This window comes from Rosa chinensis, chromosome 2, assembly GCF_002994745.2.
Source record: "Rosa chinensis cultivar Old Blush chromosome 2, RchiOBHm-V2, whole genome shotgun sequence".
NCBI classification, from domain to species: Eukaryota; Viridiplantae; Streptophyta; class Magnoliopsida; order Rosales; family Rosaceae; genus Rosa; species Rosa chinensis.
In genome coordinates this window covers 5,720,008-5,746,895 of record NC_037089.1, presented here as the reverse complement: position 1 = coordinate 5,746,895, position 26,888 = coordinate 5,720,008, and the positions used below count along the sequence as shown (strand labels likewise).

At 40.1% G+C, this 26,888-nt stretch overlaps 4 protein-coding genes across 4 annotated transcripts; 1 reads left to right on the top strand and 3 right to left on the bottom strand.

Moving 5' to 3' along the window:
* Nucleotides 1-10,334: 10,334 nt before the first annotated feature.
* Nucleotides 10,335-13,029, bottom strand: LOC112190756 (phosphatidylglycerophosphate phosphatase PTPMT2). The gene is made up of 7 exons (XM_024330237.2): nucleotides 12,841-13,029; nucleotides 12,545-12,747; nucleotides 11,964-12,086; nucleotides 11,550-11,643; nucleotides 11,367-11,449; nucleotides 11,168-11,257; nucleotides 10,335-11,010 (listed from the first exon to the last, which is right to left on the bottom strand). The coding sequence occupies exons 2-7, from the start codon at nucleotides 12,731-12,733 to the stop codon at nucleotides 10,750-10,752; spliced, it is 840 nt and encodes a 279-aa protein (XP_024186005.1). The 5' UTR covers nucleotides 12,734-12,747; nucleotides 12,841-13,029; the 3' UTR covers nucleotides 10,335-10,749.
* A 2,985-nt stretch (nucleotides 13,030-16,014) lies between these two features.
* LOC112188071 (leucine-rich repeat extensin-like protein 4) lies at nucleotides 16,015-17,675 on the top strand. Its single transcript, XM_024327093.2, has one exon. It carries the CDS (start codon nucleotides 16,259-16,261, stop codon nucleotides 17,477-17,479), a length of 1,221 nt encoding a protein of 406 aa, XP_024182861.1. The 5' UTR covers nucleotides 16,015-16,258; the 3' UTR covers nucleotides 17,480-17,675.
* A 219-nt stretch (nucleotides 17,676-17,894) lies between these two features.
* LOC112188072 (acid phosphatase 1) lies at nucleotides 17,895-20,743 on the bottom strand. The gene is made up of 3 exons (XM_024327094.2): nucleotides 20,206-20,743; nucleotides 18,380-18,589; nucleotides 17,895-18,260 (listed from the first exon to the last, which is right to left on the bottom strand). Exons 1-3 carry the CDS (start codon nucleotides 20,601-20,603, stop codon nucleotides 18,083-18,085), a joined length of 786 nt encoding a protein of 261 aa, XP_024182862.1. The 5' UTR covers nucleotides 20,604-20,743; the 3' UTR covers nucleotides 17,895-18,082.
* A 3,114-nt stretch (nucleotides 20,744-23,857) lies between these two features.
* LOC112183992 lies at nucleotides 23,858-26,444 on the bottom strand. Its single transcript, XM_024322304.2, has 2 exons — nucleotides 25,601-26,444; nucleotides 23,858-24,720 (listed from the first exon to the last, which is right to left on the bottom strand). Exons 1-2 carry the CDS (start codon nucleotides 26,197-26,199, stop codon nucleotides 24,054-24,056), a joined length of 1,266 nt encoding a protein of 421 aa, XP_024178072.1. The 5' UTR covers nucleotides 26,200-26,444; the 3' UTR covers nucleotides 23,858-24,053.
* Nucleotides 26,445-26,888: the final 444 nt, after the last annotated feature.

Genomic DNA, 26,888 nt, shown 5'->3' with positions numbered 1-26,888 from the left:
TATTCCAATCTGAAAAGATTGCAGAAGTTGAACTCGGATGACACTAAAGCCCAAAGAGAAGTCTGGTAATCAACCCTATACAAGATTATGAATAAAAAAACACAAAGCTCATAGGAATTCAGTCTAAGATTCTTACCTTATAATTATGTTATAATTGTGCTTTTAATTTCCTCTTATAATGGACGAATTTCTCTAAGGAATAAGATCAAAGCATACTATAAAACTAAAGGGATATAACTAATATTCTCGAATTTCCTCTGCATTCTAGGGAACTTATTAAGGTCAGTTTATTTAAGAATTCACAGAACAAAAAAATGATGTATAACAAAGAGAGTCTTACCGACATGCAATGTAAAGACATGCAGCCTGTACTTGCTCTGACTTACGGCCCCTTGTGAAATTCCGCTCAATCACAATCTTCACAAAAGCAAAGCAGATTCAGAAACTGAACAGTTCACAAGTTCTGTATAAAGAACCGTATTGAATCTTAAATTCAAGTAATAGTACACATACTCTATAAAAGCGTTTAGCTATGTCAATAATTTCTTCATTGTCTCCCATATCTAAAGCATTTCTCATACATCTCAATTCATATTCGGCTGCAAAAGCATAAAAATAAAAACGATAGATCGTTAATATGCCAATTCATCGTCATCTTCATTCTTCAGTAACTCCTGACCGTCATTTCTTATGTTACTATGATAACATTTGAACATGATAAACTTCATTAAGATTTCAGAGGTTGAATATGAAATTTAACCATGTAAACTTGTGTCAAATTGAGTAACTCTGAAGAGCAAGTAAGCAACCAATAGGAACAGAGCGCCTATTTCAAAAGAACAAGTACCACGCAGTGTGGTAAGATTCTAGGCTCGGTATACAAATAAATCTTATACAAAATGCATAGAAACCTTTAAATTATGAAGCGGCCAAAGAAAAGGGGAAATCTCAATGCTCAAGTTTGTGTAAAAACAAAGATTATAGGCTGATAACTCATATCAATAAAATCAAATCAGGAAGTCAATCTGTGATAACCAAAACAATGAAATCCCAACAGAAAGAAATAACAACGAGAAAGACAGCACCTGAATAGCGAAAGCACTATGTGTATAACAGTCGGAAGAACAAAAACTAAAGGGAAGAGATGAGCTTGATGAGGAGCTCATAAACGGCTTGTTAGCCTTGTCCCGGTCACCGTTGGCTTTGCGAAGCATCTTCTGCTCCCCATTGCTTTGTACTCTTCAGAATCTCAGACAAACTCAGCAGGCTCTACGGCATCTAAAAAAAATTAAAACCCTAAATCAGAAAAATATTAGAAGATTTCAGTCCAAATTGATGGAGAAAAAGATGTGGGTACCTCTTGAATCGGAGACGTAGAGAAGAGTGAGGAGGCTTTAGTTCCGAAAATGAAGCAGGCTTCGGTGCAGCTGTTATCAAAGAGAAACTGGTTGACGAGGAAGGCGATCTAGACTGGTGTGACGGTACCCTTTCCCAAATTCTCCGATTTCTTGGCTTTAGATTGCTTTGCTATTGTTCTCCAATTGATGATTAGGGATCTGAGGGATGGGTTTCAGCAGAGAGAGGGTGAAATCCACTGGGCACTTAGGTGAGGAGCTAGGCGCGCTTCGATTGGATCGATGAGGGATTTTCTTTTGATTGGACACGAAGGTTGGTTGTGGATGAAGAGGAAGGTATCTGTGTTTCGGGGAGAGAAGGAGACTGATGAAGGTCATGGTGTTTTGTATGGCGTTGGAAATAAATGAAGTAGGAGACACAAGTTGCTAGCCCTAACTTAAGTTGTCAAACACCAGCCAGCTCGCTCTTTTTATTTTGTATTCATGAATCACACAACACATAAATGAAGTTATGTTGTCTGATTCTGCACACTTTAAGTTTGAGCTGAGGCAACGATGAGGGGAAGTTCCCGCTCTATGCAATCAAAGTTTCAATTTTAAGGAGGGAATGAGTGGTTTTTGGAGGCACATCCAAACCTCTGATATATCTTCCTTAATCAGACAACACAAAAACAGAAACTGTTGTATGACATTTTGCAAGGTACACTCATACAACAGATATAACTATTCTGTTGTACAATGTAGTACAAATTTAAGGCCAAATCTGAGTCATGGTAGGAGGGAAATCTGCCGCTCATTTTTTTTTCATTCACACAACGGTTCATTCTTGTAAGTGTGGTACAATTACCTTCTTGCTAAAAAATTTTGAATTTTAATAGCCTTATACAACGCAAGTTTTTTAAACGTGTTGTATGATTCACTTTCTCTCATCACACAACGATTTTTTTTTTTTCGTTGTGCAAAAAGTGTTGTGTGTTTAAATTATTGGTGTAGTGTATTCATCTCACAATGAGGTTTATATAGGAGTATCTCAGGTTTACAAAAGGTAACTATTTAACGATTACATCAATCACTCGTCTGATTACAATCAATCAATCGCTAATTATATTCTGTTAATCACCAATCAATCTTAATTGGCGTATATCACTCAACACTAATTGCTATTACATGAATAGCCACATTAATATTTACAACACTCACATAATACATGATCGATGTAAGTTTAATATACCGAATAATTACTTGAATATATGTATATAAGTGTGGTGGTTGTCCTTAAAAGTCGTTGTAGTTGGGTGAGCATATATATCGTGCCTTCATGTACTAGAGATTAAGAATTTTTTTTTTTGACAAATAAAATAATTTATTAATTAAAAAAGATACTACGTAAGGGGGGGACATGAAACCAAGACCCCTTATAAAAGAAAAAACAGCTAACGCAAAAGCCAACAAAACATAAGAAAGAGATTAAGAAATTAACTACTTTCGTAATAGAAAATCAACAGTGCAAATATTAGGTTAAAGTGTGACATAGTGCACACTAAAGACATACATTTTCTGTACCGATATGCTACACTACACAAGTCCGGCCCCATATTTCTTGCCCGAATGAACTTGCAAAAGGAGCTTTCTTTCAAAAGCCATCAGTTTAAAGCCACAAAGAAGATGGTTTTTATAAATTTGTCTAATTGGGCAAAGTAACTGTCCAATTGGACAATTGAAATATACACATACTGTTGAAGAATGTTGTATTCTAGTGTGCCTCTTCAAACTAGGGTTTAGTTCTAGAGTTAAGTCAAAAAAAAGGTTCTAGATTTCCTAATTGTATTAAGCTTCTATTACCTTGTATGTACTCTGTAAATCCCTATATAAAGGGCTCCTATTATCAATAATAGAACACAAAATTTCTCTCACAATTCTCTCGAATCATATTTTCCTACAACATGTTATCAGCATGAGCTCTAACCCTAGCCCTAAAAAAAAAAAAAAAAAAACCCTAAAACTCTTCTCACCAAATTTGCCACAAGCCCCAGCCCTGCAGCCCCTTGCCTGCTACCCCCGTAGCTCCTACGCGCCCCTGCGCTCGCTGCTCCCCTCGCGCAGCCCTACATCTACTACCCCCACAGCCGTACGCTCGCCCGCTGCCTCCGCAACCACCCCACACAACTAGCCCATGCTAGCGTCTGCCCCTGCAATCCTCAGCCCTATAGCCTGCCCCCGTGCACTCTTGCGCGACCCTGCGACAGCCAGCCTACCAGCGCGCCCCTGCGCCAACCAGCCCAAAGCTCATCCCCTCGCTATGCGCCCGTGTGCTTGTTGCTGCCTACTACCCTGCAGCCCCATGGCCCTGCAACACCGGCAGCCTACCACCGCAACTCCCGCGTTCAGCTAGCCTCGCCCAAAGCTCGCCTACCTCGCACATCCCCTCAGCCTGTTTTCCAACACGTGCATGTTCTCAAGCCTCGAATCAACAAGTTTTTAAGATTAAAGTTTCTGCTTTCTTGTCTTTTAAATTTCTTTATTTTCTTCGGGGATTGCAATCTTCCCTTTTTCCTCCATCCCACCTTTCTATAACGTGGGTTCAATTATTTAATAAGCGGAATTGTAGGGATTCACGCTATATACTAACTAAGAGCGTTCGTGATCATAGGACTAAGAACGTCCTCAAGCGTCAATCTTTGACCATATTAAACATCATTGTTTCGGTCTAATCCAAATAAACTTGGAAATTGATTTCTTGGTGGCATAGCTCGAAAATCTTATTATTAGTGATCATGGAAGTTTTTACTCCAATAGTAATCTATTTCTTCTTTTTATTTTCAGGATGTCGAATGAACCAAGACTCGACTTTCCCATGCTTGACTCAACGGGTTTGGAATACCATAGCTGGGTGACCGACGTTGAGAACCACCTCACTTCTTTGGGAATATTACCCATAATCCTGCCACCAAACCCGGATCTTGTTTTCGAGCCTACATCCACTAAGCATGCTCGAGCAATCATCCTGATGCAACGACACATGAATAAATCACTTCGTTTGGAGTACATGTCGATCAGAGATGCAAGAGAATTATGGGTAGTGCTAGAAGAGCGTTTTGCAAGATTCCCTCCTCTCTGATTTGAAGGTCCAATGGAGTAATCTGCATGTTGCGGGCTTTAAAACGGTTGCTGACTATAATTCAGAAGCTCTTCGCCTCAAATCCATGTTGAGGTTTTGTGAACAGCCTGTCACAGAGCAAGAGCTAATTGAGAAAACTCTCTCCACCTTCCCCGTCTCAGCAATCTTGGTATCAAAGCAATATCGAAACGAATGCAATGCTAGACAGATCACGAGATTTAATAAGCTTATCAATGTTATGTCTGTCGCTGAGAAACATGATAACATACTCGTGAATAATTATAATTCAAGGCCTGTTGGAACTAAGAGCTTTCATGAGACGAATTATAATGCACCCAAAGGAAGGCGCAAGGAGCAAAACCCGAAGAATAAGGGATATGATGGACGTATGGGTCCATATAACCGCCATAACAAGGAAGGTAATAGCCAACTGGAGCGGGTACATGTGGTGGCAAAGCCACACGTGGGAGAGGTGGCCGTGGCGTCACTGGTCGTAGTGGTGGTGCCATAGGCCGTGGTGGTGGCGCCAACCCTCCTAGGGAACGTGCACAACGTGCACCTCAATTAAAAGGAGGCAACCACAATGACATGTGTCATCGATGTAGATCAAGTGAGCATTGGTTCAAGCAGCACAAAGCAAGCGAGCAACTAGCCGCAAGTTACAAGGCGTACAGGGACCTGAGGGAGCAAGAAGTATACCTTGCAGAAGAAGAAGAATATGGTGAAGACGTCAATCTCACCATAGAGGAATTCAAAGCTGGAGATGAAGTGCACAAAGATGCCGCAGACTTTGATTAGATTAGTCCTTTTTATTTCCCAAGTATTATGTAATGGCAATTATGCCTTAGTCAATAAATGACATTTTGTATTAAATCTTTCTCTCCAGGCTCACCCAATTAATTGTGATGTCTAGGAAAGGTTTGAACTGAGAGAACGGTTTTAAAAGAGAGCTTTGCTCCACAAAAATCTCACCTTACCTTACCTGGTCACAACTAAATTGGAGTTACCGAACGGATTGAGTGACTACAATTTGTCCAAGTTTGATTTTTATTTTTTGGATTAGACTTTGGTTAAGAAACATTGATGTAATCATTGGCTAGTTTTATTAATAAAGTATCATTTTATTATTTAATGTCTTGGACATATTTTAATTCCGAACTTTATTATTTTCAGTATGTTTCCCGGAGAGCTACAATGCCTCGTGGATAGTGCAACCACACATACTATTCTTCGAAATAGGCAACCTTTTCTATGGATGACGCCTACTCGATCTTCTGTGACTACAATGGTTGGATCATCTAAATTGATTCATGGTAGAGGACCAGCCCAATTTATGTTGCCAAATGGCAAAATATTAATGTCACCGAAGGTTTATATGCTTCTAGGGCCGGAAGGACCCTATTGAGTTTTAAAGATATTAGAGCCAATGGTTTTCATGTGGAAACACATTGTGAGAATGGACAAGAGTTCCTTTGCATAACCTCTAAAGACTACGGACATAAACGAGTATTAGAGAAATTTATGTGTCGCTCTAGTGGGTTGCATGCAACCACTATCCGAATCATTGAATCCAACATGTCATGAGAGATGACTTATGGGATTCTGACACATATAGGTTTTGGCATGAACGTTTGGGACACCCAGGTCATGATATGATGGTCCGTATACTAAAAATTTCACATGGACATCCATTTTTCAAAACGAAAAGAAGTCAAAACCGAAATTATGTCCAAGGAAGGGCACTGACGCCACATGCAGTCATTCCTCTGCAAAACTGGCCGTCATTGGCCAGAGCCGCCTTCCCCCTGCTGCCCAAGGTTGGCTTTGATGCCAACACTGCCTCCTTGACCCCATTTTCTGCTTCTAAAGTTTATCTTTCGTTTTGCAAAACCTGTTCTTTAGCAAAATTAGGATCTAAACCATCTTATGCAAAGGATACTAAAGAAAATATCCCATTCTTACAAAGAATCCAAGGTGATTTCTGTGGACCTATTGAACCATTGTGCGGACCATTTAGATATTTTATGATGTTGGTTGATGCATCGACACGCTGGTCACATGTCATGTATTTGTCCACAAGCAATGCTGCATTTGCTAAACTCTTAGCACAAATCATTAAATTAAGGGCTCACCACCCTGGTCACTCTATTTAGTCAATGCGTCTTGACAATGTTAGGGAGTTTACATGAAAAACTTTTGATGATTATTGCATGTCCATTGGGATTGAGGTTGAATATCATGTTCCTCATGTTCACACCCAAAATGGCCTCGCAGAAGCCGCTATTAAAAGACTTCAAATGGTTGCTAGAGCATTGGTTATGCGCACCAATCTCCCAATTTCTGCTTGGGGTTATGCAATATTGCAAGCAGCCGTGCTTATTCGTCTGAGGCCTACTGCCACTCAACCTTTTTCTGCGTCCCAGCTGGTTACTAGATATGAGCCTGATGTCTCACACTTACGCATATTTGGGTGTACAGTTTATGTGCCAATAGCGCCGTCACAGTGCACCAAAATGGGACTTCAAAGACGATTAGGCATTTATGTTGGATATGATTCTCCAACGATCATCCTCTATTTAGAACCCTTGACATGCGATCTCTTTACCACTAGATTTGCGGATTATCACTTTGATGAGACAGTCTTCCTGTCATTAGGGGGAGATAAGAATACTAATGTTCAAAATGAACGATAGGAATTGTCGTGGTCTGTCCCCACTTTGTCTCATCTTGATCCCCAAACCGTACAGTCCGAAATTGAAGTGCAGAGAATACTCGATCTTCATATCGTAGCAGATTCGATGCCTGATGCGTTTTCTGATATCGCTAAAGTGACGAGATCACATATACCTGCTCCAAACGTGCCTGCAAGGATTGATATCCCCAAAAGTGGAGAATATGACACCATATCTAGGGGAGATAGACATGGCGCTGCCGTCCCTAATGGAGTTGGCACTGTGGCTAAGGACAACCTCCCTGCAAGAAAACGAGGGAGGCCCAAAGGTTCAATGGATTCTCGCCTAAGAAAGAAAGAGAGTTTGGCACAAAAAGATCCATTAATCATCGATATAGATAATCCGTCTCATGAAGATATTCCGGATTATGGTTATGGCCAAGAGACATCATTAGGGGATGCTCCGATGACATAACCAATTCCAGATAATAGAGAGATCTCCATGAATTACACTAGTGTACATGAGACGTTGAAGAGAAATTCTATTATCCTTGATGATGCGTTTACATATTCGATTGCTCAAGGAATCATAGAACATGATGATATCAAACCTCGCTCTGTTGAAGAATGTCAACGAAGAGCGGATTGACCTAAATGGAAAGATGCGATCCAGGCTAAATTGGATTCACTAACAAAGAGACAGGTATTTGGGCCTATAACTCTGACACCCCCAAGTATAAAGCATGTTGGCCATAAATGGGTTTTTATTAGAAAGCGTAATGAGAAAAATGAGGTTATTAGATACAAAGCCCGCCTTGTGATGCAAGATTTCTCACAACGCCCTGGAATCGATTACGAGGAGACTTATTCTCCCGTAATGGACGTTATAACGTTCCGCTACCTTGTCAGTTTGGTAGTTTCCGAAAAACTTGACATGCAGCTTATAGATGTGGTTACAGTATATCTCTATGGGGATCTAGATTCAGATATATATATATATATATATATATATATATATATATATATATATATATATATGAAGGTTCCAAATGGACTTCAATTACCCAAATCAAGTGGCTCTAAACCACGGAGCGCATTTTCCATAAGATTGAAACGCTCACTATATGGATTGAAACAATCCGAACGGATGTGGTATAACCGTCTAAGTGACTACTTGATTGGGAAAGGATATGTAAACAACGAAATATGTCCATGTGTGTTTATTAAAAGGACAAGTTCTGGATTTGCAATTGTAGCAGTTTATGTCGATGACATGAATCTAATTGGAACTCTAGATGAGTTAAGAGAAACTACTAAACACTTGAAATCCGAATTTGAGATGAAAGATCTTAGGAAGACATGGTTTTGTCTCAAATTAGAAATCGAGCACCATAGTGATGGGATTATGATCCATCAGTCAGCGTACACTTAGAAATTACTAAAGCGCTTTAACGAAGATAAAGCAAAACCTGTGAGTACTCCCATGATTGGCCGAAGTCTTGAGCCCGGAAAAGATCCATTTCATCCAAAGGATTAGGACGAAGAGTTGTTAAAGGCAGAAGTGCCCTACTTAAGTGCAATAGGCGCATTATTGTACTTAGCTCAATGCACAAGACCAGACATCTCCTTCGCAGTGAACTTGTTAGCTCGACATGGTTCCGCGCTAACACGCCGCCATTGAATTGGTGTAAAGACAATCTTTCGATACTTAAAAGGTATGATTGATATGGGCCTATTTTATCTCTACAGAGAAAAGAAAAATGACGGAAGTTTGGGATCGGACCCCATAAGGCAAAACGCCAATTTCCGTGATATAGCCGCCGGCGCCACTACCCATAGTGGCTGGCGTCCTACTCCTCCTTCCATCCATCAAAATGATAGTGATGTTTTGATGGAATTTGCTGATGCAGGGTATCTCTCTGACCCTCACAAAGGTCGCTCCCAAACGAGTTATGTCTTTACCATGGGAAACACTGCGATATCTTGGAGGTCTACAAAACAGACCCTTGTTGCTACTTTCTTGAATCATGCGGAGATTATTGCTCTACATGAAGCTGTGCGTGAATGCATGTGGTTAAAGTCTGTAATTAGACACATCCGAGGAACTTGTGGTTTGAAACCTACCACAGATGAACCTACATGCATTTATGAAGATAATGCAGCTTGTATTGAGCAAATGAAATTAGGTTTCATCAAGGGCGACAACACCAAGCATATATTGCCTAAGTTCTTTTACAATCAGCAACAATAATCACTTCTAAAGATTGAAGTAAATCAAATCTGATCAGAGGATAATGTAGCGAACTTATTTACCAAGTCGTTACCTAAATCCACCTTCGAGAAACATGTGAAGAGCATCGGATTGAGAAAGTTATCCGAACTCCCATGATTATAGTAATCAGGGGGAGATGTCGACATCAGGGAGAGGATGATGTCTACATGTTGATCTCGAAGAGTGAATGACGTGTTGTGCTCTTTTTGTCCTCCGACCAGGGTTATTTTTGTCCCACTGAGTTTTTGTTACCTGGCAAGGTTTTTAGTGAGTCAACGATCAAAGCGTCATCACCAAGTTTGAACGGCACAAGAGGGAGTGTTGAAGGATGTTGTATTCTAGTGTGCCTCTTCAAACTAGGGTTTAGTTCTAGAGTTATAATAGGAGAAGGTTCTAGCTTTCTTAATTATATTCATATTCTATTACCTTGTATGTAATCTGTATATCTCTATATAAAGGGCTCCTATTATCAATAATAGAACACACAATTTCCCTCAAAATTCTCTCGAATCATATTTTCCTACAACATATACCATATATTATTGATGTTTAAAAGTGAAAACTATGTATTAATATTTGTCCAGATATATTATTAGAACAATATTTATCCTTAAGGATAGGGTTAGATAAGAATGAGAAAATGACACTATGAACTACCACGTTAGGACTACGATATATAAAATGGTTTGTCACCATCCATCGTAGTCATCAGACTCGTCATAACATACAGAAAAAGCTAGAAAAGGGTCGAAGATCTCATGTCATTTAGTAAAGCAAAGCAAGCAGGGAAGAGATTTACTATGATTGTAAATTTGAAACTAGAATAGAAAGAAATTGTTTCAACCTAAAGATGATGGGACATGAAACTACTATTTCGACCCAAACCCAAATACAGGCTTTTAGATGGTCAGTCCACTATTGAATAGAAACCTGCTTAGAATTTGAAGCAGAGGAACCACATCCAACCACATCAATGAAACTACCAAGGTTGAGCAAAATGATTGAAATCCCGCAAATTACATAGTGCGATTGGTACAAACTAGGAGATTGACAAGCAAAATGACAACGGGAAAGGAGAAAATTGACATACTGTTATGTACAGAACTGCAATTACATTCCTCAGCCATGGACAGAGTGTTCGTTATACACAACCTTGACAAACGCCGCCGCTTTCATTTTTTTCTTTTTTCTTTTCTTTTCCTTAGTTTCTTCATTTACCTTCTCTCTCATGAACATGAAGATACCGAAAACCTTGGAACTTCATAAAACTTCCAAAATTGTTTCCCTCTTCTGTACAAACAAACAACTCGGGCCACTTCTTCTATGAGGGGGCTCAGCAAGCGCGTGGCTCTGGAACTGGCAGCCGCCTTGTGACAGGTCCACCGGAAACTTTCAAGGATGCAAAAAGGCAGGACAAGCGCGCTATCATGGGGCTGGATTTCACAATCTTAGGTACCATTGCCAACTGCTTACGAGCAGTATTGTCATAACTGCCATGATAACCTTCGAGATCATCTTTTGTAATAAGAACTGCATCTCCTGAGGGAGAGCATGCAGTGGTAGCTCTACAACATCTGCTGTATTCTTGAACAGCCTGCTTATTTGTTAAGATGTAAGCAAAAGCAGAAAATGGTGAGCAAGGGTTGGGTGGGAATCGAATCTAAAGAATTCAGTTGCTGGCACTGATCAAAACATCTAACGCAAGGATGTTGCAGATTTAAACAAAATGCTTAAAATCAAGCAAAACATACCTTCCACTGTGAGGGGGCAAGCAGCACACGAGGCCTTCTGGATCGCACATACTCCAGGGCAGCAGACGGGGTCATATTCTTGTATTCCACCTACAGGGAGCAAATCAACTCAATCCTATGATGTCCAAATGGTTGTGAAAGGTTGTGAGCAATAACTCTTCAGCTAATAAAAGAAGCCGAATTTGAAAGCAATAGTTACCAAATAGCAAAGCACAATAGTAGTGCTCCTTCCCCGTCCTGCTTTGCAGTGAACATAAGTAGTTCTACCACATGATGCGTTCTCTGTATATAAAGAAACAAGGTTCCAAATTAAAATAACAATTAAACCAACCTAGCTAAGTGATTACAAATTAGAAGATAAGGGTGGAATAAAATCACTCACTGTGAATGAACTCCACAGCCCTGCTGATATCTTCAAATGAAGGTGCAAAGAGATAATCACGTGTGGGGATTACTACATGCTCAATTCCATGGGCCTGAAACTCATCAAACATCTCAAAAGGATGAGAGCAGAATCTAAACAGGGATAAACTTTAAAGACTTGAATGCAGTATTATTGTTTGATTGCTAATAAAAAATCGAAAAACAAAATACAAAATCATTTTGTTCTGAAGTTTTAATCCCTGCACTCTCTGTTGGAGGAAAAAAAAAGTAAGAAGCCAAATTTTATCTCTCAATATTTTCTTTTGAGAAAAATTAGATGCTTTGAATAAGTCATTTATCTCATCCAAACACAAAAGGTGAAGAAACTGCATAGCTAACATGCTAGTACTAGCTATCAATAGAAGTCACGCACATGATACAGGGAGGAAGGAACCAAAGTTTCATAAGATTCGTTGAGCGTGATAACGCCGCCAACACCAAGTCGCTTCAGCTGGGGAACATCTTTGGGGAATGGAACCGCGCCAAGGAGCACAAACTGAAAGAACAAACACAACTCATCCATTAAACACAATAAAATTAGCAAAAACATGTCTCCAATCCAAGCTTACACCGAGATACAACACTGCAGAATGAAGTTGACCAGCTGTATATATCTCATTACACACACACACACACTTGGTCTACTGACGAATTTGATCACAATGGATCAACCAAAAATTATATAATAGCAATACACAATTATCTATCATTCAAGAGACCTAAAGAACATAGAGAACTCAAAAATCCCTAAATACCAAAATCATATATCTTCCTACACATCAACTATCTAAAGATCTGTCTTCCTCATTAGAAAATTATCAAAAAAAATCTGCTTCAAAATCAGCTTATATGAGCAATCAAATTCATACCAAGAAATATTAATTCAAAAAAAAAAAAAAATTCCAACAACACACAAAAAAGAAACAAAGTGGGAAAAAAGTCAAAGATGAAAACCTGGTCAACTTCATCCCACCATCTGAACTCAGCTTCCATCTTATTCCGAAGCACATTATACAAAAGGGTCGGGTAAAACAGGATCCGAGCCCCGGCTCCGACCAGGGCTCTCTTCGCTTCGTCAACCCTCACAATCTGCCTCCCTTCGCTCCGATCCAACTCCGGCTCATCCAATTGCTCGATCCTCATCTCCCAACAAAACCCTAATCCACCAAAAATCCAATCTTTAGTTCTTTACCCAACAAACTCCAATTTCCCCAAAAAAAAAAATCCCCAAATCAAAAAAAGATACGAACTTTACGATCGAGCTGCCGAATTGAATGAACCGCCAAATTGGGTACCGATCGGGCAAGAGCTCTGAGGTTGGAGAAAAGGAAATTGGGAATATTCGAGAGGTGATTTTCTAAATTTGGGGACACTCAGAGAGAGAGAGAGTGTGTGTGGTATAGTGTAACTTAGATGCCAAGGAATTTTGGGATTTTTAATAATATGCCAAAAGAATTTTAGGTAACTGAAACGTAATTGTAACAGTCAATGTGGGAAATTGGATTTTGGGGTGGGGGGGGGGTTAATTAGGGATGTAATTAACGTTATCTAATACGTGTTGGAAGGTGATAGGTGGATTAGATTTTGCTAATTATGAGTCAAAAGTCTCAAAGTGATTTAAGGGTTCTTTAGTAAAAGCATTCAAAAGGCTAGGATACAGCATGACCAAGAAAATTTATTTAATAAATACTCAAATGTCAAAAAGCACAACCCAGAAAATTAAAAAAATAATTTCAAAAAAAAGAAAAGATAGATAGATAAGTATGTTTGGCTTGACTAATGACTATTCCTCTTCATCTGCCAAAGAAAGAAAAATTTTCTTGACTATTTTTGTGTGCTGAGATTAGAATGATGGGTGTGGAGTGTGAAGTTTGTTTGAGGTAATATATAGGATTTTAGGGTATGCACTTCCAAAATAGGCAGTGAGAGGAAGCTTCAAAAATAGAAGAAGAAGGAGAAGGGTAGCTTTAGCTCATGGTTTGGTACAGCTTCTTGTTTTTGAATTCCTCAAAAGATTCAAACAGTATAAACTGTTGGTTTCAAAAATGACCTAAAAGAGGTCTCACATGGATTCCTATACCTTGAACTAGAACTAGCAATTCAAAAATTGAACCCAGAAGAAGAAAAGTGAAGGATGATATCACTTTTGTTCCTAGAATCAACCTGTACCTTGAAAATAAATCAGGTTGGTCTTTGAATTGTTATCATCAACCGAATGCGGTCTCTATATTCTAATTCTATAGTCAATTTCACCTCTATATTTTAACTCTTTAGTCAATTTCGCCTATACATTTGATATTTACGTGCATTGTTTAGTACTTGACACAAGGTCGGAAAATATCAAACACTATTATAAATCAAGAGTAGAAGTGTAATCACATATGTCATGTGAACGTAGTGATGCCTTTTGAGTGAGGAGTACCAAGTGGTGGAGTGGAAAATGCAGCATTTGGCATTTGCGTTTGTTGTGGATGACAGTGACAAATATGTAGTTGTTGATGATTCTGGTATTGATGTGCTTCCCATTGAACTTAATCCTCTTGGACTTAATTGGTTAGATGAATATATTATTGGCACCAGTTGTCTGATGTTCCCTATCTTCAAGAACTTGGTTTAACTACTAGCACTGCCTTACTGATTGAGTGATTGGACGGGTTCCTGGGGTCACTGAAAACAGTATCAGTTCACTCATTATTTCATTTCACATTTTCACCAGTTCACCTCTATAGGCCTAGCAAGGTTGCAAGACCAGTCCCATTGGGCCACCATCTTCTCGGGTCATGAAAGTTTAATCAAATTCTTAAGCCCAAATCTTTCCAAACCCTCGATCTCCTCCAATGAAAAGATCACATGATCTATGGCCATCTAATTGATGCAATAGTATGTTCCAGTCCATAAATGTACTTCATCGATTTGGATACAGGGGAACACTGAAGGAACTGACATTAAATTCCTTTAGAATAGCTCACCAACCAAGCAGAAGCAGTAGCACATGAAATACAGGTGGCTTGTTGGGTATAATTCTGAACTGTTCATGTACATTAACTGTCTAAAACAGAGAAAACTGCGTAGGACCCTCTATTACATTATTTACTGTCAATCAAATTTAAGTTCTTTACCTAATATACAACTGCTTCTTGGATCCTGCATTGTGATTTTCTCTTTGCTAATTTGGGGAAAATGGTGTCGGTGAAATTCTTGCGGTCAAGCTTTTAAACCACAGCTACTTTTCAGGGCTTCCACTTCTAGTGTGGGCAACTGGGTAGTTCAATCTCTTTCTTCTTCTGCTTTCCTTCTGTTTTTTTTTTTTTTGTGATTTAGTGAATGAGATGATGACTTGCCATGGGAGCTAGCTGCCACCCATTGTAGCATGCGCTTGCTTTTTGATTGATATTCACATCATGAATCTCTCTTTTGTCCCAATGATGCATTCTGTACCAAACCCTCCCCACATCACCGCTGTAGCCCAAACACTACATGTTACTATTCCCTGTAGTAGAAGCTGTACATTTCCTCATTGGCAACATCATAATCATGTTATTTAGCTCCATTCTGCATTATTGTAACAAATGCTAATTATGAAATGGGCTTAGTCCTAATTTACTTTCTGAGGCTAAAATTGTGATTAGTTAGAATTGAGAGAATCACAACCACTGTCTTCACTAATTCCCTTATTCATTATTCTGTCTAGCTGCTAGTAATTGGTACATGCTTTAACAGTTTAACTTCTACCCATTCCAAAACCAAGCAAATAATTCCTAGCTTTGTTATGGATCAGCTAGGAATTAATGAAGTTCATAATAAGGTCTGGCTATTAATGTCATGAACAGAAGCAGATGCGGCTTAGTATCAGTTGGTCTTAACATTAATTGGTTTCTAGACCCTTTCATACTTGAGATATACTGCTATTCCTTTTTAAGAGAATCCAGATACAGTCTTTTCCTTTCAAACATTGAAGTATAAATTTCTGGTTAGGTGCCTATTTATATAGTGACCTCCTACTTCATGGGATTAAGGGATCTGATAAGCATGGTAGATATTTCATAGGGTTAAGCCTAATCACAATACTCATCTGAAATGACTAAGATGTAGCGATAGACTGATTGTTACTGAGTCATTATCCAAAAGAGTTCCTTTTATTCTTCTCATTCATCTTTCTCCTAGTTATTAATCATTGGGAACTAAAGCATACTATCATGCAAGTTCATAACCACTAATCTACATGGTAGATATTTCATAAGGGGCTTAAATCACAATACTCATCTGAAATGACTACGATGTAGCGATAGACTGATTGTTACTGAGTCATTATCCAAAAGAGTTCCTTCTATTCTTATTCATCTTTCTCCTAGTTATTAATCATTGGGAACTAAAGCATACTATTATGCAAGTTCATAACCACTAATCTACATTGTTTATGTGTTGGTGAGGATATATTAACTCTGAAGAATACTTCACCACTCACAAGTCAACAAAACTACAGGAAAAAGTGAATATCCCAAAAAGAAAAACATAAACAAAGAAGTGAAAGTGAAACCAAACACCATTCAATACCAAATAACCCCACAAGTTTGTCTCTTCAATACCTCAATCACATTTGGACAGCTTCACAAATCACAAGTAAACCCATCAAGCAAGCATTATAGTGTTTTTTTCTCTACTGAGAAAATGAAGTGCTGGCTTCTGGCTTTTATGCTTCTACATATAATCCCCACAGAAGCTGGATTTGGTGTTGGTGGTGGTGTCGGTGTCAGTGTTGGCCCTGTTGGCGTTGGTGGTGGTGGCAGTGTTTGGATTGGTGGAGGCATCAATGGGCAAAATCCTCCATCTGGGTCTTCCTCCTCAGACCTTGGCAGAGCGTACACTGCTCTCCAAGCATGGAAATCAGCAATCTCTGATGACCCAACCAAGGTTTTGGACACTTGGGTTGGCCCAGATGTGTGTTCTTACAAAGGAGTCTTCTGTGCAGATTCTGAGGATGGCCAAACTTTTGTGGCTGGAATAGATCTCAACCATGCCAATCTCAAAGGCATTCTTGTCAAAGAGCTCTCCTTTCTGACTGAAATGTCCCTGATCCATCTCAACAGCAACAGATTTTCAGGCACAATTCCTGACACTTTCACAGACCTCAACTCTCTCCAAGAGCTTGACCTCAGTAACAACCAATTCTCAGGCCCCTTCCCCACCACCACATTATACATTCCCAACCTCATTTACCTTGACCTCAGATTCAACAACTTCACTGGTTCAATTCCTGATGAGCTCTTCAACAAAAACCTAGATGCAATTTTTCTCAACAACAACCAATTTGAAGGTGAGCTGCCTCAGAGTCTGGGGAATGCACAAGCTTCTGTCATCAATTTAGCTAATAACAAGTTCAGTGGCAACTTCCCAAGTAACTTTGGGTTCATTGGCACCAAATTGAAGGAGATTTTGTTCCTCAATAATCAACTAACTGGTTGCATCCCTGAGGGAGTTGGCCTTTTCTCTGAGATCCAAGTCTTTGATGTGAGCTTCAACTCTCTGGCGGGCCATTTGCCAGACACAATCTCTTGCCTCCAAGAAATTGAAGTACTCAACTTGGCACACAACAAGCTCTCTGGGGTTTTGCCAGACCTTGTTTGCTCTCTGAAAAGCCTAGTCAATCTGACTGTTGCTTATAATTTCTTTTCTGGGTTCAGCCAGGAATGTGCCAAATTGTATTACAGGAATGTTGGGTTTGATTTCTCATTGAATTGCATTCCTGGGAAGAACATGCAGAGACCTCAGCCTCAGTGTTCTTTGATTCCTGGAGGTGGTTTAAATTGTCTGAGAATTCCTGGTGCAAAGCCTCTTGTTTGTGGCTCAGTCCTACCAAGCTCATCACCATCATCATCATCATCTCCATGAAAATTTGCAATCAGTCATTGTACAAGAGGTTGGTGAGTGGTTGTTTATGTATTAATTATCATTCAGAGCTTCTCTTAATTTAGTTTCTTTGTTAACTCCTACCTGAATCTGGAAAAGAAGTTTTCCAGGAAATGTTTTGATGATTAGCAATAGAAGAATTATTAGTAGAATTAAACAAATATAAAAATTGGTTTCACTGCTTGGCTTGTGACATCTATGTGGGAATATTTTACTATGGTCTTGATAAACAGGTTTATCTTTTTGTGTCACGTGAACCCAGAAAAGCTTGATTTGCCACTTCCCAATTCACAAGAGCTCTAGGGCTCTAGGCCTTAATGGCTTTCATCTTTATCAATCTAGCCAAAATAGATAAATATCAAAGAGGTTTTGGAAGCTCCATGTTTCTGATGTGAAATTAGTTCAAATGGAATTGTAGTCTGAATCAAGGTACTGAAAAGAATGTAGCAGAGACAGTGTTATAATACAAGGTTTCCCCAAATGGCAACCAAAATCAAATATTATCATGGTGGCCATGATGAACATAATGAAGAAAAGAGTACAACAATGCTACATTTATATTACACAGTTATATTACAAAAAAAATTATGCAATATAATACATTGGGTTTGGAAGTTTAAAGGATCGTCGGGCAACTGCAAAGCCCGACAAGTCACTCCATTGATCTCCCGAGCTCCCATGAAGTCGATAACCTTCGGTTATCAGTTCTGCTCTCTTCTTGGATTTGTATTCAGTCGCGAGTGTTCCTTTATCTGAAGGTCCCCTGTAATCATGATTAACTAAAGCTTGGTAATCCTTATAATCAGGCTAGTTATCCTACTGTTCTACCGAAGCATAATGTATATGTATTGCTTGAGGAGAAAAAGGCTTAGCTGATGTTACCTCAGTAGCAGCCTCTCCCAGTCACTGTAACCTGAATATAGGAGGTTTTTCACCGTGGCATTTCTCTGAAATTCGCTCCGCCCAGTCAACAGGAAAATCTTGAAACCCAACCGTTGGAGCCCCTTGTACAGATTCAAACTTGCTGGGATAGCAGGGGCCTCAGCCAAATCCACCCACTCATCAAAAGCTTCTTCATCGAATGTCACTGATCTGTAACAACATAGTCCTAGTCAATTTCATTGTACAGGAAAAAAAAAAACACTTTTAAAATCGTTGATGCAATCAAATGATCCTGCATACAATGGCGGAACCACGTTGTAGGTATAGCGGACTATAGCCCAACTCAAAATTATTCATATGTTTTATATAGTATATGTGGTTAGCTTTGCACAAAACCACAGTTGGCTAAGTTGGTGTATGCTTAACCTCTTTATGACAAGTTCGAGCCCCCACTTGCCCATTTTCTTGTGTTTTCTGCCTCGATTTCTGTTTTTTTTCACCCATTTTCTTCTCCATTTCTTCTTTGCTTACAATATTTTCTTCTCTTGTTTCTATTGTTCTTTCCCCTATTTTTTTTCTCCCTTCCTTCTTCTTGGTTACTATTTTCTTTCATTGTTTTGTAAATTTTCTACAAGTGTTTCTTTATAGAATTTTTATAAATTTCTTGTTTAATTTTTAGTGTCTTAAAATGTTTAGAATTGTAAAAAAAAAAAATTATAAGCAACCTTAGATTAGCCCACCCCATTTTTATATCCTCGATCCACCACTGCCTGCATAGCTTAGGAAACCAAGCAATTTACTCTCTGATAGCATAACTTCTTCTATATGAGTCTTTCTTCATTCATTCTTTTCCTACAAGGCTAAGGGCATCTTTAGCAGACTCTCTATTTTGGCTCCTTAGCTATTTTAGAGAGTATGTTTAGCTTTTTATTTATTTTAGCAGCTGCACCAGACTCCTAAGTGACTCTCTATTATAACTTTTAGCTATCTCGCTCATAAATATAAAGAGCGAGATGAAGCTCCCTATAATTTAAAACATTCATTTTGAGTTACTTTATATAATTTATAAATACAATTAAACTATTTAATATTCCTTTAAAAAATAATGTAAATTCAAAATTAGCTAAAGTAGAGAGCACTGATACAGACATATTTCTAAAGTGGCTAGCCAAAATGACTTTTTAGCTACTTTAGCTAAAATTTGACTCAAAAATTGCTAGCATTGCTAAAAATGCTCTAAGATGTTATACTCATAGTTTCTTCCCAATTGGCCCTTCATCATTTATATGCTACAAAAGTACAAAGTTGTCCTCAATGCATGCTTTATAACACTAACACATGTGAGACATTTTGCTTTTTTCTTTTTAATAACGAGAAACTTCTAATTCCGCTCAGAAACCGGTCCCTCTTATCGAACCTAACAATCTTTACGAGATTGAAAACCCTAATAAAAGTATAGGTACGGCATTTTCAACCCAATGATAAGCAACCCATAGACCCTCAACATTCCCTACAAACCCCTTTATTGAGTTTTTTTTTTTCTCCCAATATTTATTCCATTATTATCATTCTAAAATTCTATAATGCACTTGAGCATATATCATGATCACAATACTTAATGTGTCCTCTGCATTCCAATTGGCAACCTCCCATTGGTCCACCCCAACTACAATGACCAACCAAATCACATGCCTACTTCCTACCTACCAAAACACGACAAACAAATTCCAAACCTACATTCATGATTAACCACCAATCATACGAACTCATGAGTCAAAAAAAAAAAAAACATCAAATCGGACGGTCAAAAACCAATCAAGGCTTACCCGAACCCATGGGCCTCATAGTACGGCAAGTTGGACAGCAGAGTCTCATCGATATCGAACACCCAGGCGTCCTTGCCGTCGCCGCCGAGCTTCACCGCCTGACCGAACGCCAGCGAGAAATTAGCAACGGCCGCCGAGTCGGAGGCGTACCGGGAGCCGGTCATGTAGTCCTGGACGAATCCGACGCACCTGGAGGGAATGCTGTCCCAGGTTCCGGCGTCGTTGGTCTCGACGGAGAACCGCCAGCTGTCGCAGAAGAGGTTGTCGTCGGCGCGGAGCTTGCGGTCCTCGGAGGCGTGTCTGTTCGGCGGGATTTGGAGGATGGTGTGGGACAGGGAGGCGGGGATGGTGACGAGGACGATGAGGAGGAGGAGGCGGACGGAGGAGGAGGAGGCCATTATTGACGGAAAACCCAGAAAGGTCTTTTCTGCAGCTAAAAGAGCTTTCTGGTTTTTCGGTCTTTTCAGAGATTTGAGAATCAAGACGGAGATAAGAGAGAGACCTTTGAAGGGAGAGGGAGAGGAAAGAACTGTTAACGAAAAGGTGTTTGTTTCGTTTTTATGTTGCCAAGACCAGAGTCAATTTTGGCTGTAAAAAAAAAGTGTTTGTGGTAAATAATTTTAACTTCCTAACAAAAATAACAGAATGGATGACAGAATTATTGGAGTTGTCAGACCAAAGAAAAAACTTGGATAATCAAAATGGGTTCCTCAAATTTAGCTTGTTAAAAGAAGGCTTTCAATGACGCATACCTCGTGCCAATTGAGGATATTGGTGCAGTTATTCCTTTTCTCAGAGTCTTTGTTGTTGTTGATCCAAGTTGTTATTATCTGAAATTTTGGCTATATCATATTCATGAGACTGACAACAAGAAGATTAAAATCTTTCTCTTCCTCTAAGAGAGGAGAAGACTAAACCTAGTAACTGTTAAACAGCGACAAGTGTGCCCCGTGGTCCACCATTGTACCGATGTTGTCTCAACTTAACCACCCAATAGGTGTTGGGTTTTAATCACAAAAGACCTCGATATAATTGGGTAAGAGCCACCTACTTATAAGTTAGATTATATTTTGTCACTTGTCACTTTTCTAATGGTGGGATCTTTTCTCTCCAACACACCCCCTCACGTACAACCTAGCTCTAGGTATGCACGTGGAATTAATTGACAAACCCGATTCCACATTGGAAATCGGGTCACAAGTCTCACATTAGAGACTTGACCAATCACATAACAATCCAAGGCCCACATCAGACACTTGGAAATAATCCAATCAGAAACTTCCGATGGCCAATTTAATGAACCCAAACTAGGTTCATGATTGGAGAGGAGATTGTTGAATCAATTAATGAATGAACCCATATCCGGGTCCATGATGACTACGTATTGAAGAGCAACCCGCTTTGATACCATGTTAAACAGCGACAAGTGTGGCCCGTGGCCCACCATTGTACCGATATTGTCCCAACTTAACCACCTGATAGGTGTTGGGTTTTAATCACAAAAAACATCGGTACAATTGGGTAAGAGCCACCTACTTATAAGTTATATTATATTTTGTCACTTGTCACTTTTCAAATGTGGGATCTTTCCTCTCCAACAGTAACTTTGTACAATTTAACCCTTTAATCAAATGCAAGCAAGAGCGCCGAGAGCGAAAACAGGAAGAAACCCTAGCCGTCTTTGCACTCGTCCAGCGGTCCTCCGCCTCGGGGTAGTCATTGGCCTCGTTGGTGCGTTGTGGGTGCAGCCGCACAGGTCTGATTGTCCGTCCATCAAGAATGGGTCAGAGGTGAGATTGTTTGACTCTCAATCATAGTGGATCCGATCTGGATCGCTGGGATTTGAGAGAAGTGGCTGAGGAAATCGCGTCTAATGGCGAGCGGTGGTCTGGTGCTGTTTGGCGGGGTCGGCGGATGAAGCTGTTGTCGCGGGGCTGGTCGGATGTAGCTGGTTTGGGAGCAAAGTAAGGATCGTGCGCAGTCAATAGCAGAGGGCCGATGGATGACCTGCTCTGGGTTGGATCTATGGGTGATCCCAGATCTGATTTGGGTAGAAAGATGGCTAGAAGTCTAGGTTGGGAGGCTGGTGGAGTGTTGATGATGGCGGCAACCCGAAATAGGTGGAGGTGCGACGAATGTGCCAGGATATCGGCGGTGGCTAAAACAGTATTGGGTCGGGCTTGTCATGTTGGCTCTAATCCTCTAGCTACATGGGCTTGGGCTTGGGCTCAGTTTTTGGGCCCTGCCATAGGTCTAAGTTTATTTTATGTTGGTTAGTTATATGTCGCTTTATGCGAGCAATAAATCCCTACATTAGTTGTGTAGGACTAATCGGGTTTTGTGCCTGTGTATGCACTCTACATGTCTTGTCTGCTCTAGGTCAGCGGCGAGTTATTTGCTTCGTCAAATGGGCGCTGCCGCCTAGTGGCAGGGTGAGACTAAGTGTCGTCGGATTTCTTTTTCGGCGGCAACATAGGAGGAAAGTTGTGCTAAAGCTGGTAATTATGCTATGCTGTAATCGGGTTACATATCGAGTTATCTTTCCGCTATGTCACTGCTATGTTAAAGCAAATGAAGTAGCTAATGGTGCACTATTTGCTAGTTAGTGCTTCTTAGAATACACGTCTTATGTAGAGATTCCTGATATTATTTCAGGACATACTCTAGATGCTTATTGTAATCAGGGGTTTAGGATTAATGTCTCCCCCTTGTATTCGACAGTTTCATTAATCGAGTCTTGAGGGCAGCCGCACCAGCCCTTTATTCAAGGAAAAAAAAAAACTGAATGGGGTGTGCTTAATGTTTCTCATTCACAACGGATATATAGTACTAGATAGGATTGCTAATTAATCGAGAAGAAGTAACATTTTTTTTCCTTAATGATATTTTTAAGCTAGAAATAAGATTTAATTCTCTTTGTGTGACAACACTAGCAAATAAAATTAAGAAATGAGTCCCAACTTAGTTGACAATCTAATTAAATTCTAATTCTGGTTAAATATGCCTCAAATGTGTGTGTGTCTATATATATAGGCGGACGGAGACCGGACGTCGATCTTGACCTTTCTTCTTGCTGGTGGACTCGCCGGATACCAGTATGCAGTCGACCTTGATCAGGCTTGAAGTTTCAGGTGAGGTCGCTGCACATAACCTTCGACCTCTATCTCCTTGGTCTTCATCTTCATGGTGAAGCCATTTGGGATGCCTTCGGTCTCTGTCCGGTAAGATTCGCGCCGCCATTGGCTGCTGATTGCTGCAAAAGCATCTACGTCCGCACTTTTGCGGCAGTGTGGACGTCTGCCTCAAATGTTGTGTGTGTGTGTATATTTGACAACAACGTGTGAGGCAACATGATAATCTGGACAATGGTGCTATTGCCACATATAAAACTAAAATTTAGTAAATTTTTTCTATGACGTTGAATCACAGTGACGTTGAATTGATTTAGTTTGGCTTATTTATCTTTACTTAACCTATAACAGTCCCTTTTTTGGTACATTAAAAAAATGCAATATATTTTCACTAATTTGAATGAATTGTATGTTGTTTCATGATTTGTGAGTTCCTTGTACAAAAGAAGGAAATTGCTGTATTACAATGTGTTTACAAACCCCAAAACTGCCAGCAGATGGGAGACCAAAGAACAGGGATATACATCCAATAACAGAGAAAATCTTCAAGATTTGGGGAAAAAAAAATTCAGGATGAAAGAATGTGGAGAAAGATATACATATTTTCTGCTCAAACCAACAATGCCTCAAATTAGCAAAAACTAATTGGTTGTCACAGCAGCAGATAGAATACATATTAGCAATAAAATTAATCCAAGGGTACGTTTGAACCAGTTTCTAGGACAAGAAATTCTGTTCATCATGGCAAAGCTCCTTCCTAAGTTTATGTGAGAAGAGTTGGCAAGCATCCATGCTAAGATCAATGGCGGCAGAAAGTGCTACAAATAGAGCAGCATCAGCCATACATGTTACATGTTGCACTCCTACTTGCACCATAGGCTTGCTCACCTTTCCTTCCCCCTCGACGCTCGATCCCATCACAAACCCCTTAACCGGAGACCTGGAGTAATTCAAACCCGAGTCTCTCAATAGTCGACTGTCGATGCAAAACTCTCCGCCCCTTTTGACACTCAATGTAGCTTCGGCAATGGTAATGCTGCTACTAGGGCCATTGTCAGTGACAAGCTCAAACTTGTAGCCCAAGCCATCGACAGGGCCTCTCTCGCGCCAGGCCTCCAGACGACCCCATGGCTTCCAGTTGTTCACAGAAAAGCCATGTGGTCTGAGGATTAGCCAAGCACCCGGGTTTGACCTAGAGACCCGGTCGGACCCCGGGGACGGTACAAAGGGTGTGATCATGGAGGCAGCCGCCACTGGTGAGCCGGATAGATCATGAATTGTTATCATCCAACCCTTTCTTTCCCTTCCAGGCCTTTCTCTTTCACCTGAAAAGGTTCTCCTCCATCCTCTATTATTCTTGCTGGTGAAATCTGGTGGCAGAGATCTGATTTCAACACAAGATCATATTAGTTAATTCAGTTGTGTGATCATATGATTAATTAGTACAGAATATACAAATTAATATGAGAATGTAGTTGTCAAATTGGATTATATTCCAACAACAGAACATGTAGAACTGAGACCAAATATCTGCACATGGGAAGGAATCCCCAACTATATCTAATGGGGCTGTTTTGAGGCTGACATTGTCTGTTTGACCAAGTTTAGATATGCAACTAGAATGCCTCCATTAAATTGTTTTTAAGTTTTTGTATTTTCAAAAGCCACTTTCTGAATTATTCACTTTATTACGACGATTATACAGAATCGAAGAAAAACGCTCCGAACATGATATGCTTATCATGTTCTCACTAAATTACACGGCTAAGGATATCGGGATATATCATACCCTGAAGTACAATAAAACCATCTCTGGAGTACAATAGAACTATCGACATATCAAAATCACGTATCCTACTCCAGAAATTCAGTTACTCTGATCTTGTAACGCTGATTTGGCCACGACCCATGAAGGATAAAAACTAATTGTCCTCATTATCATGAAAGGAACACATGAAGATGCTCTAATTAATTAAGCATGAAGAAACGTAAAAATCTAAAATGAACCAACTTGGCATGTGGTTTTTTTGGACCCCAGCTAGATAAAGACACTGACACATCACACATCCCACTCCAAAATTGCTTAACCAAAAAACCCAAATCGTGAAGAAACCCCCGATTTTCTCATTCACTCACACAAAAAGTAATTTCACCCAAAAAAAAAAGCAACTCTTTTCCCTAACTATCTTGGCCCACGTTAGCAAAAAGACATAATTAACGACTAAAGTGCGCCATTAAAGTAAAGATTAATATAGTGAACTCACCGGAATCTGGAATTACGGTCGGCACTGAACTTGCAGCTAAAAACAGGCTGGCGTATATCCCGCCCCTGAATCTGAAAAACCACCGGACTACACTCCGGTTCGCCACCGAACTGAAAAACAAACCGGGGATCCGGTTCAGCCCGGACCGTCATGTGCAGCCTGGCGGAGGAGGGCTTGTCGCTATGACTCCCGAGCTTCATCCACCCGTTGTGGATCACTCGCGGGCTGGACTTGGCAGCGTCGAGATCAATGCTGAGGTTGACCCGGCCCAGCAACTTCCCGCTGGTGACTCCACATGTCCTGCCCATCCGCCCCGTGTACACAGACACACGAAGCGTGATGGGCTTTCCCGACAACCGCCTCAGCGCAGTCGGGTCCAGGTTGAACCCATGCGCTGAGGTAAACGAGTCGGGAGGGGAGTCGTTAGTAGAGCTGGAGAGACTGAGAAGGGCAGTTTGGGGAGGAAAGTTCTTGATCCTCAGCTCGCAGAAACAGGGAGTGGTGGAGGAGTGAACTCCGGAACCTGCCGGCTTGGTGGCGTGTGGAAGCTTCAGGGCTAAAGAGTCGACCATGACCCGAACAAAGGGACACGGATCCATGAAATCAACGTTTAAATTCCTTCGATACTAATGTCGGTCTCTGTGTCTGGTTCGCTCTGAGAGAGAGAGAGAGAGAGAAAGAGAGACGGAGGAGAGTGGAGACAGGTTTTAGGTTATGGGTGTTGACATGGTACCAAGTAAGGATGATTATATGGGGTGTTTGATGCAGGTGAAATGGATGATGATGAGTTGGTTTTGCATGTTACCGGTTTTAACGTTTCACTTTCTGGAAAGGCTTGGATGGTGGGATTGGAGGGTAGCTGGAGGTGAGTGGTTTTCTTTAATCACTTTTACTGTAGTATTTGGATGTGGATGGATTCAGGGAATCCTGTAGGACTTTGTGTTGGATACCATTTTAGTTGTATTCAAGTCTTAATTGGGAATTTTCTAATTAATTGTGGGTAATAAAAAAAAAAACCTAGTCATTGCCATCTGGTCTTTTCTGATGACTTCTTGCATGAAGTAGGGAATGAATACTTTACTAGTGTGCTCATGGATCCGTGAAAGGTTTAGTGGAGTAGTTTGTCATCTTCTTCGAGGCATCAAAGTTATATGTCTTACCGAGTTAATTTAATTAATTATCCCTTTAGGTTAATTAAGGGGGGAAAGATTGTATAATATATTGCATAGGCGACAATGTGACATCTTCTAAAGGCCAATGACCTCATAAGCGCACCCTGTACCTCATC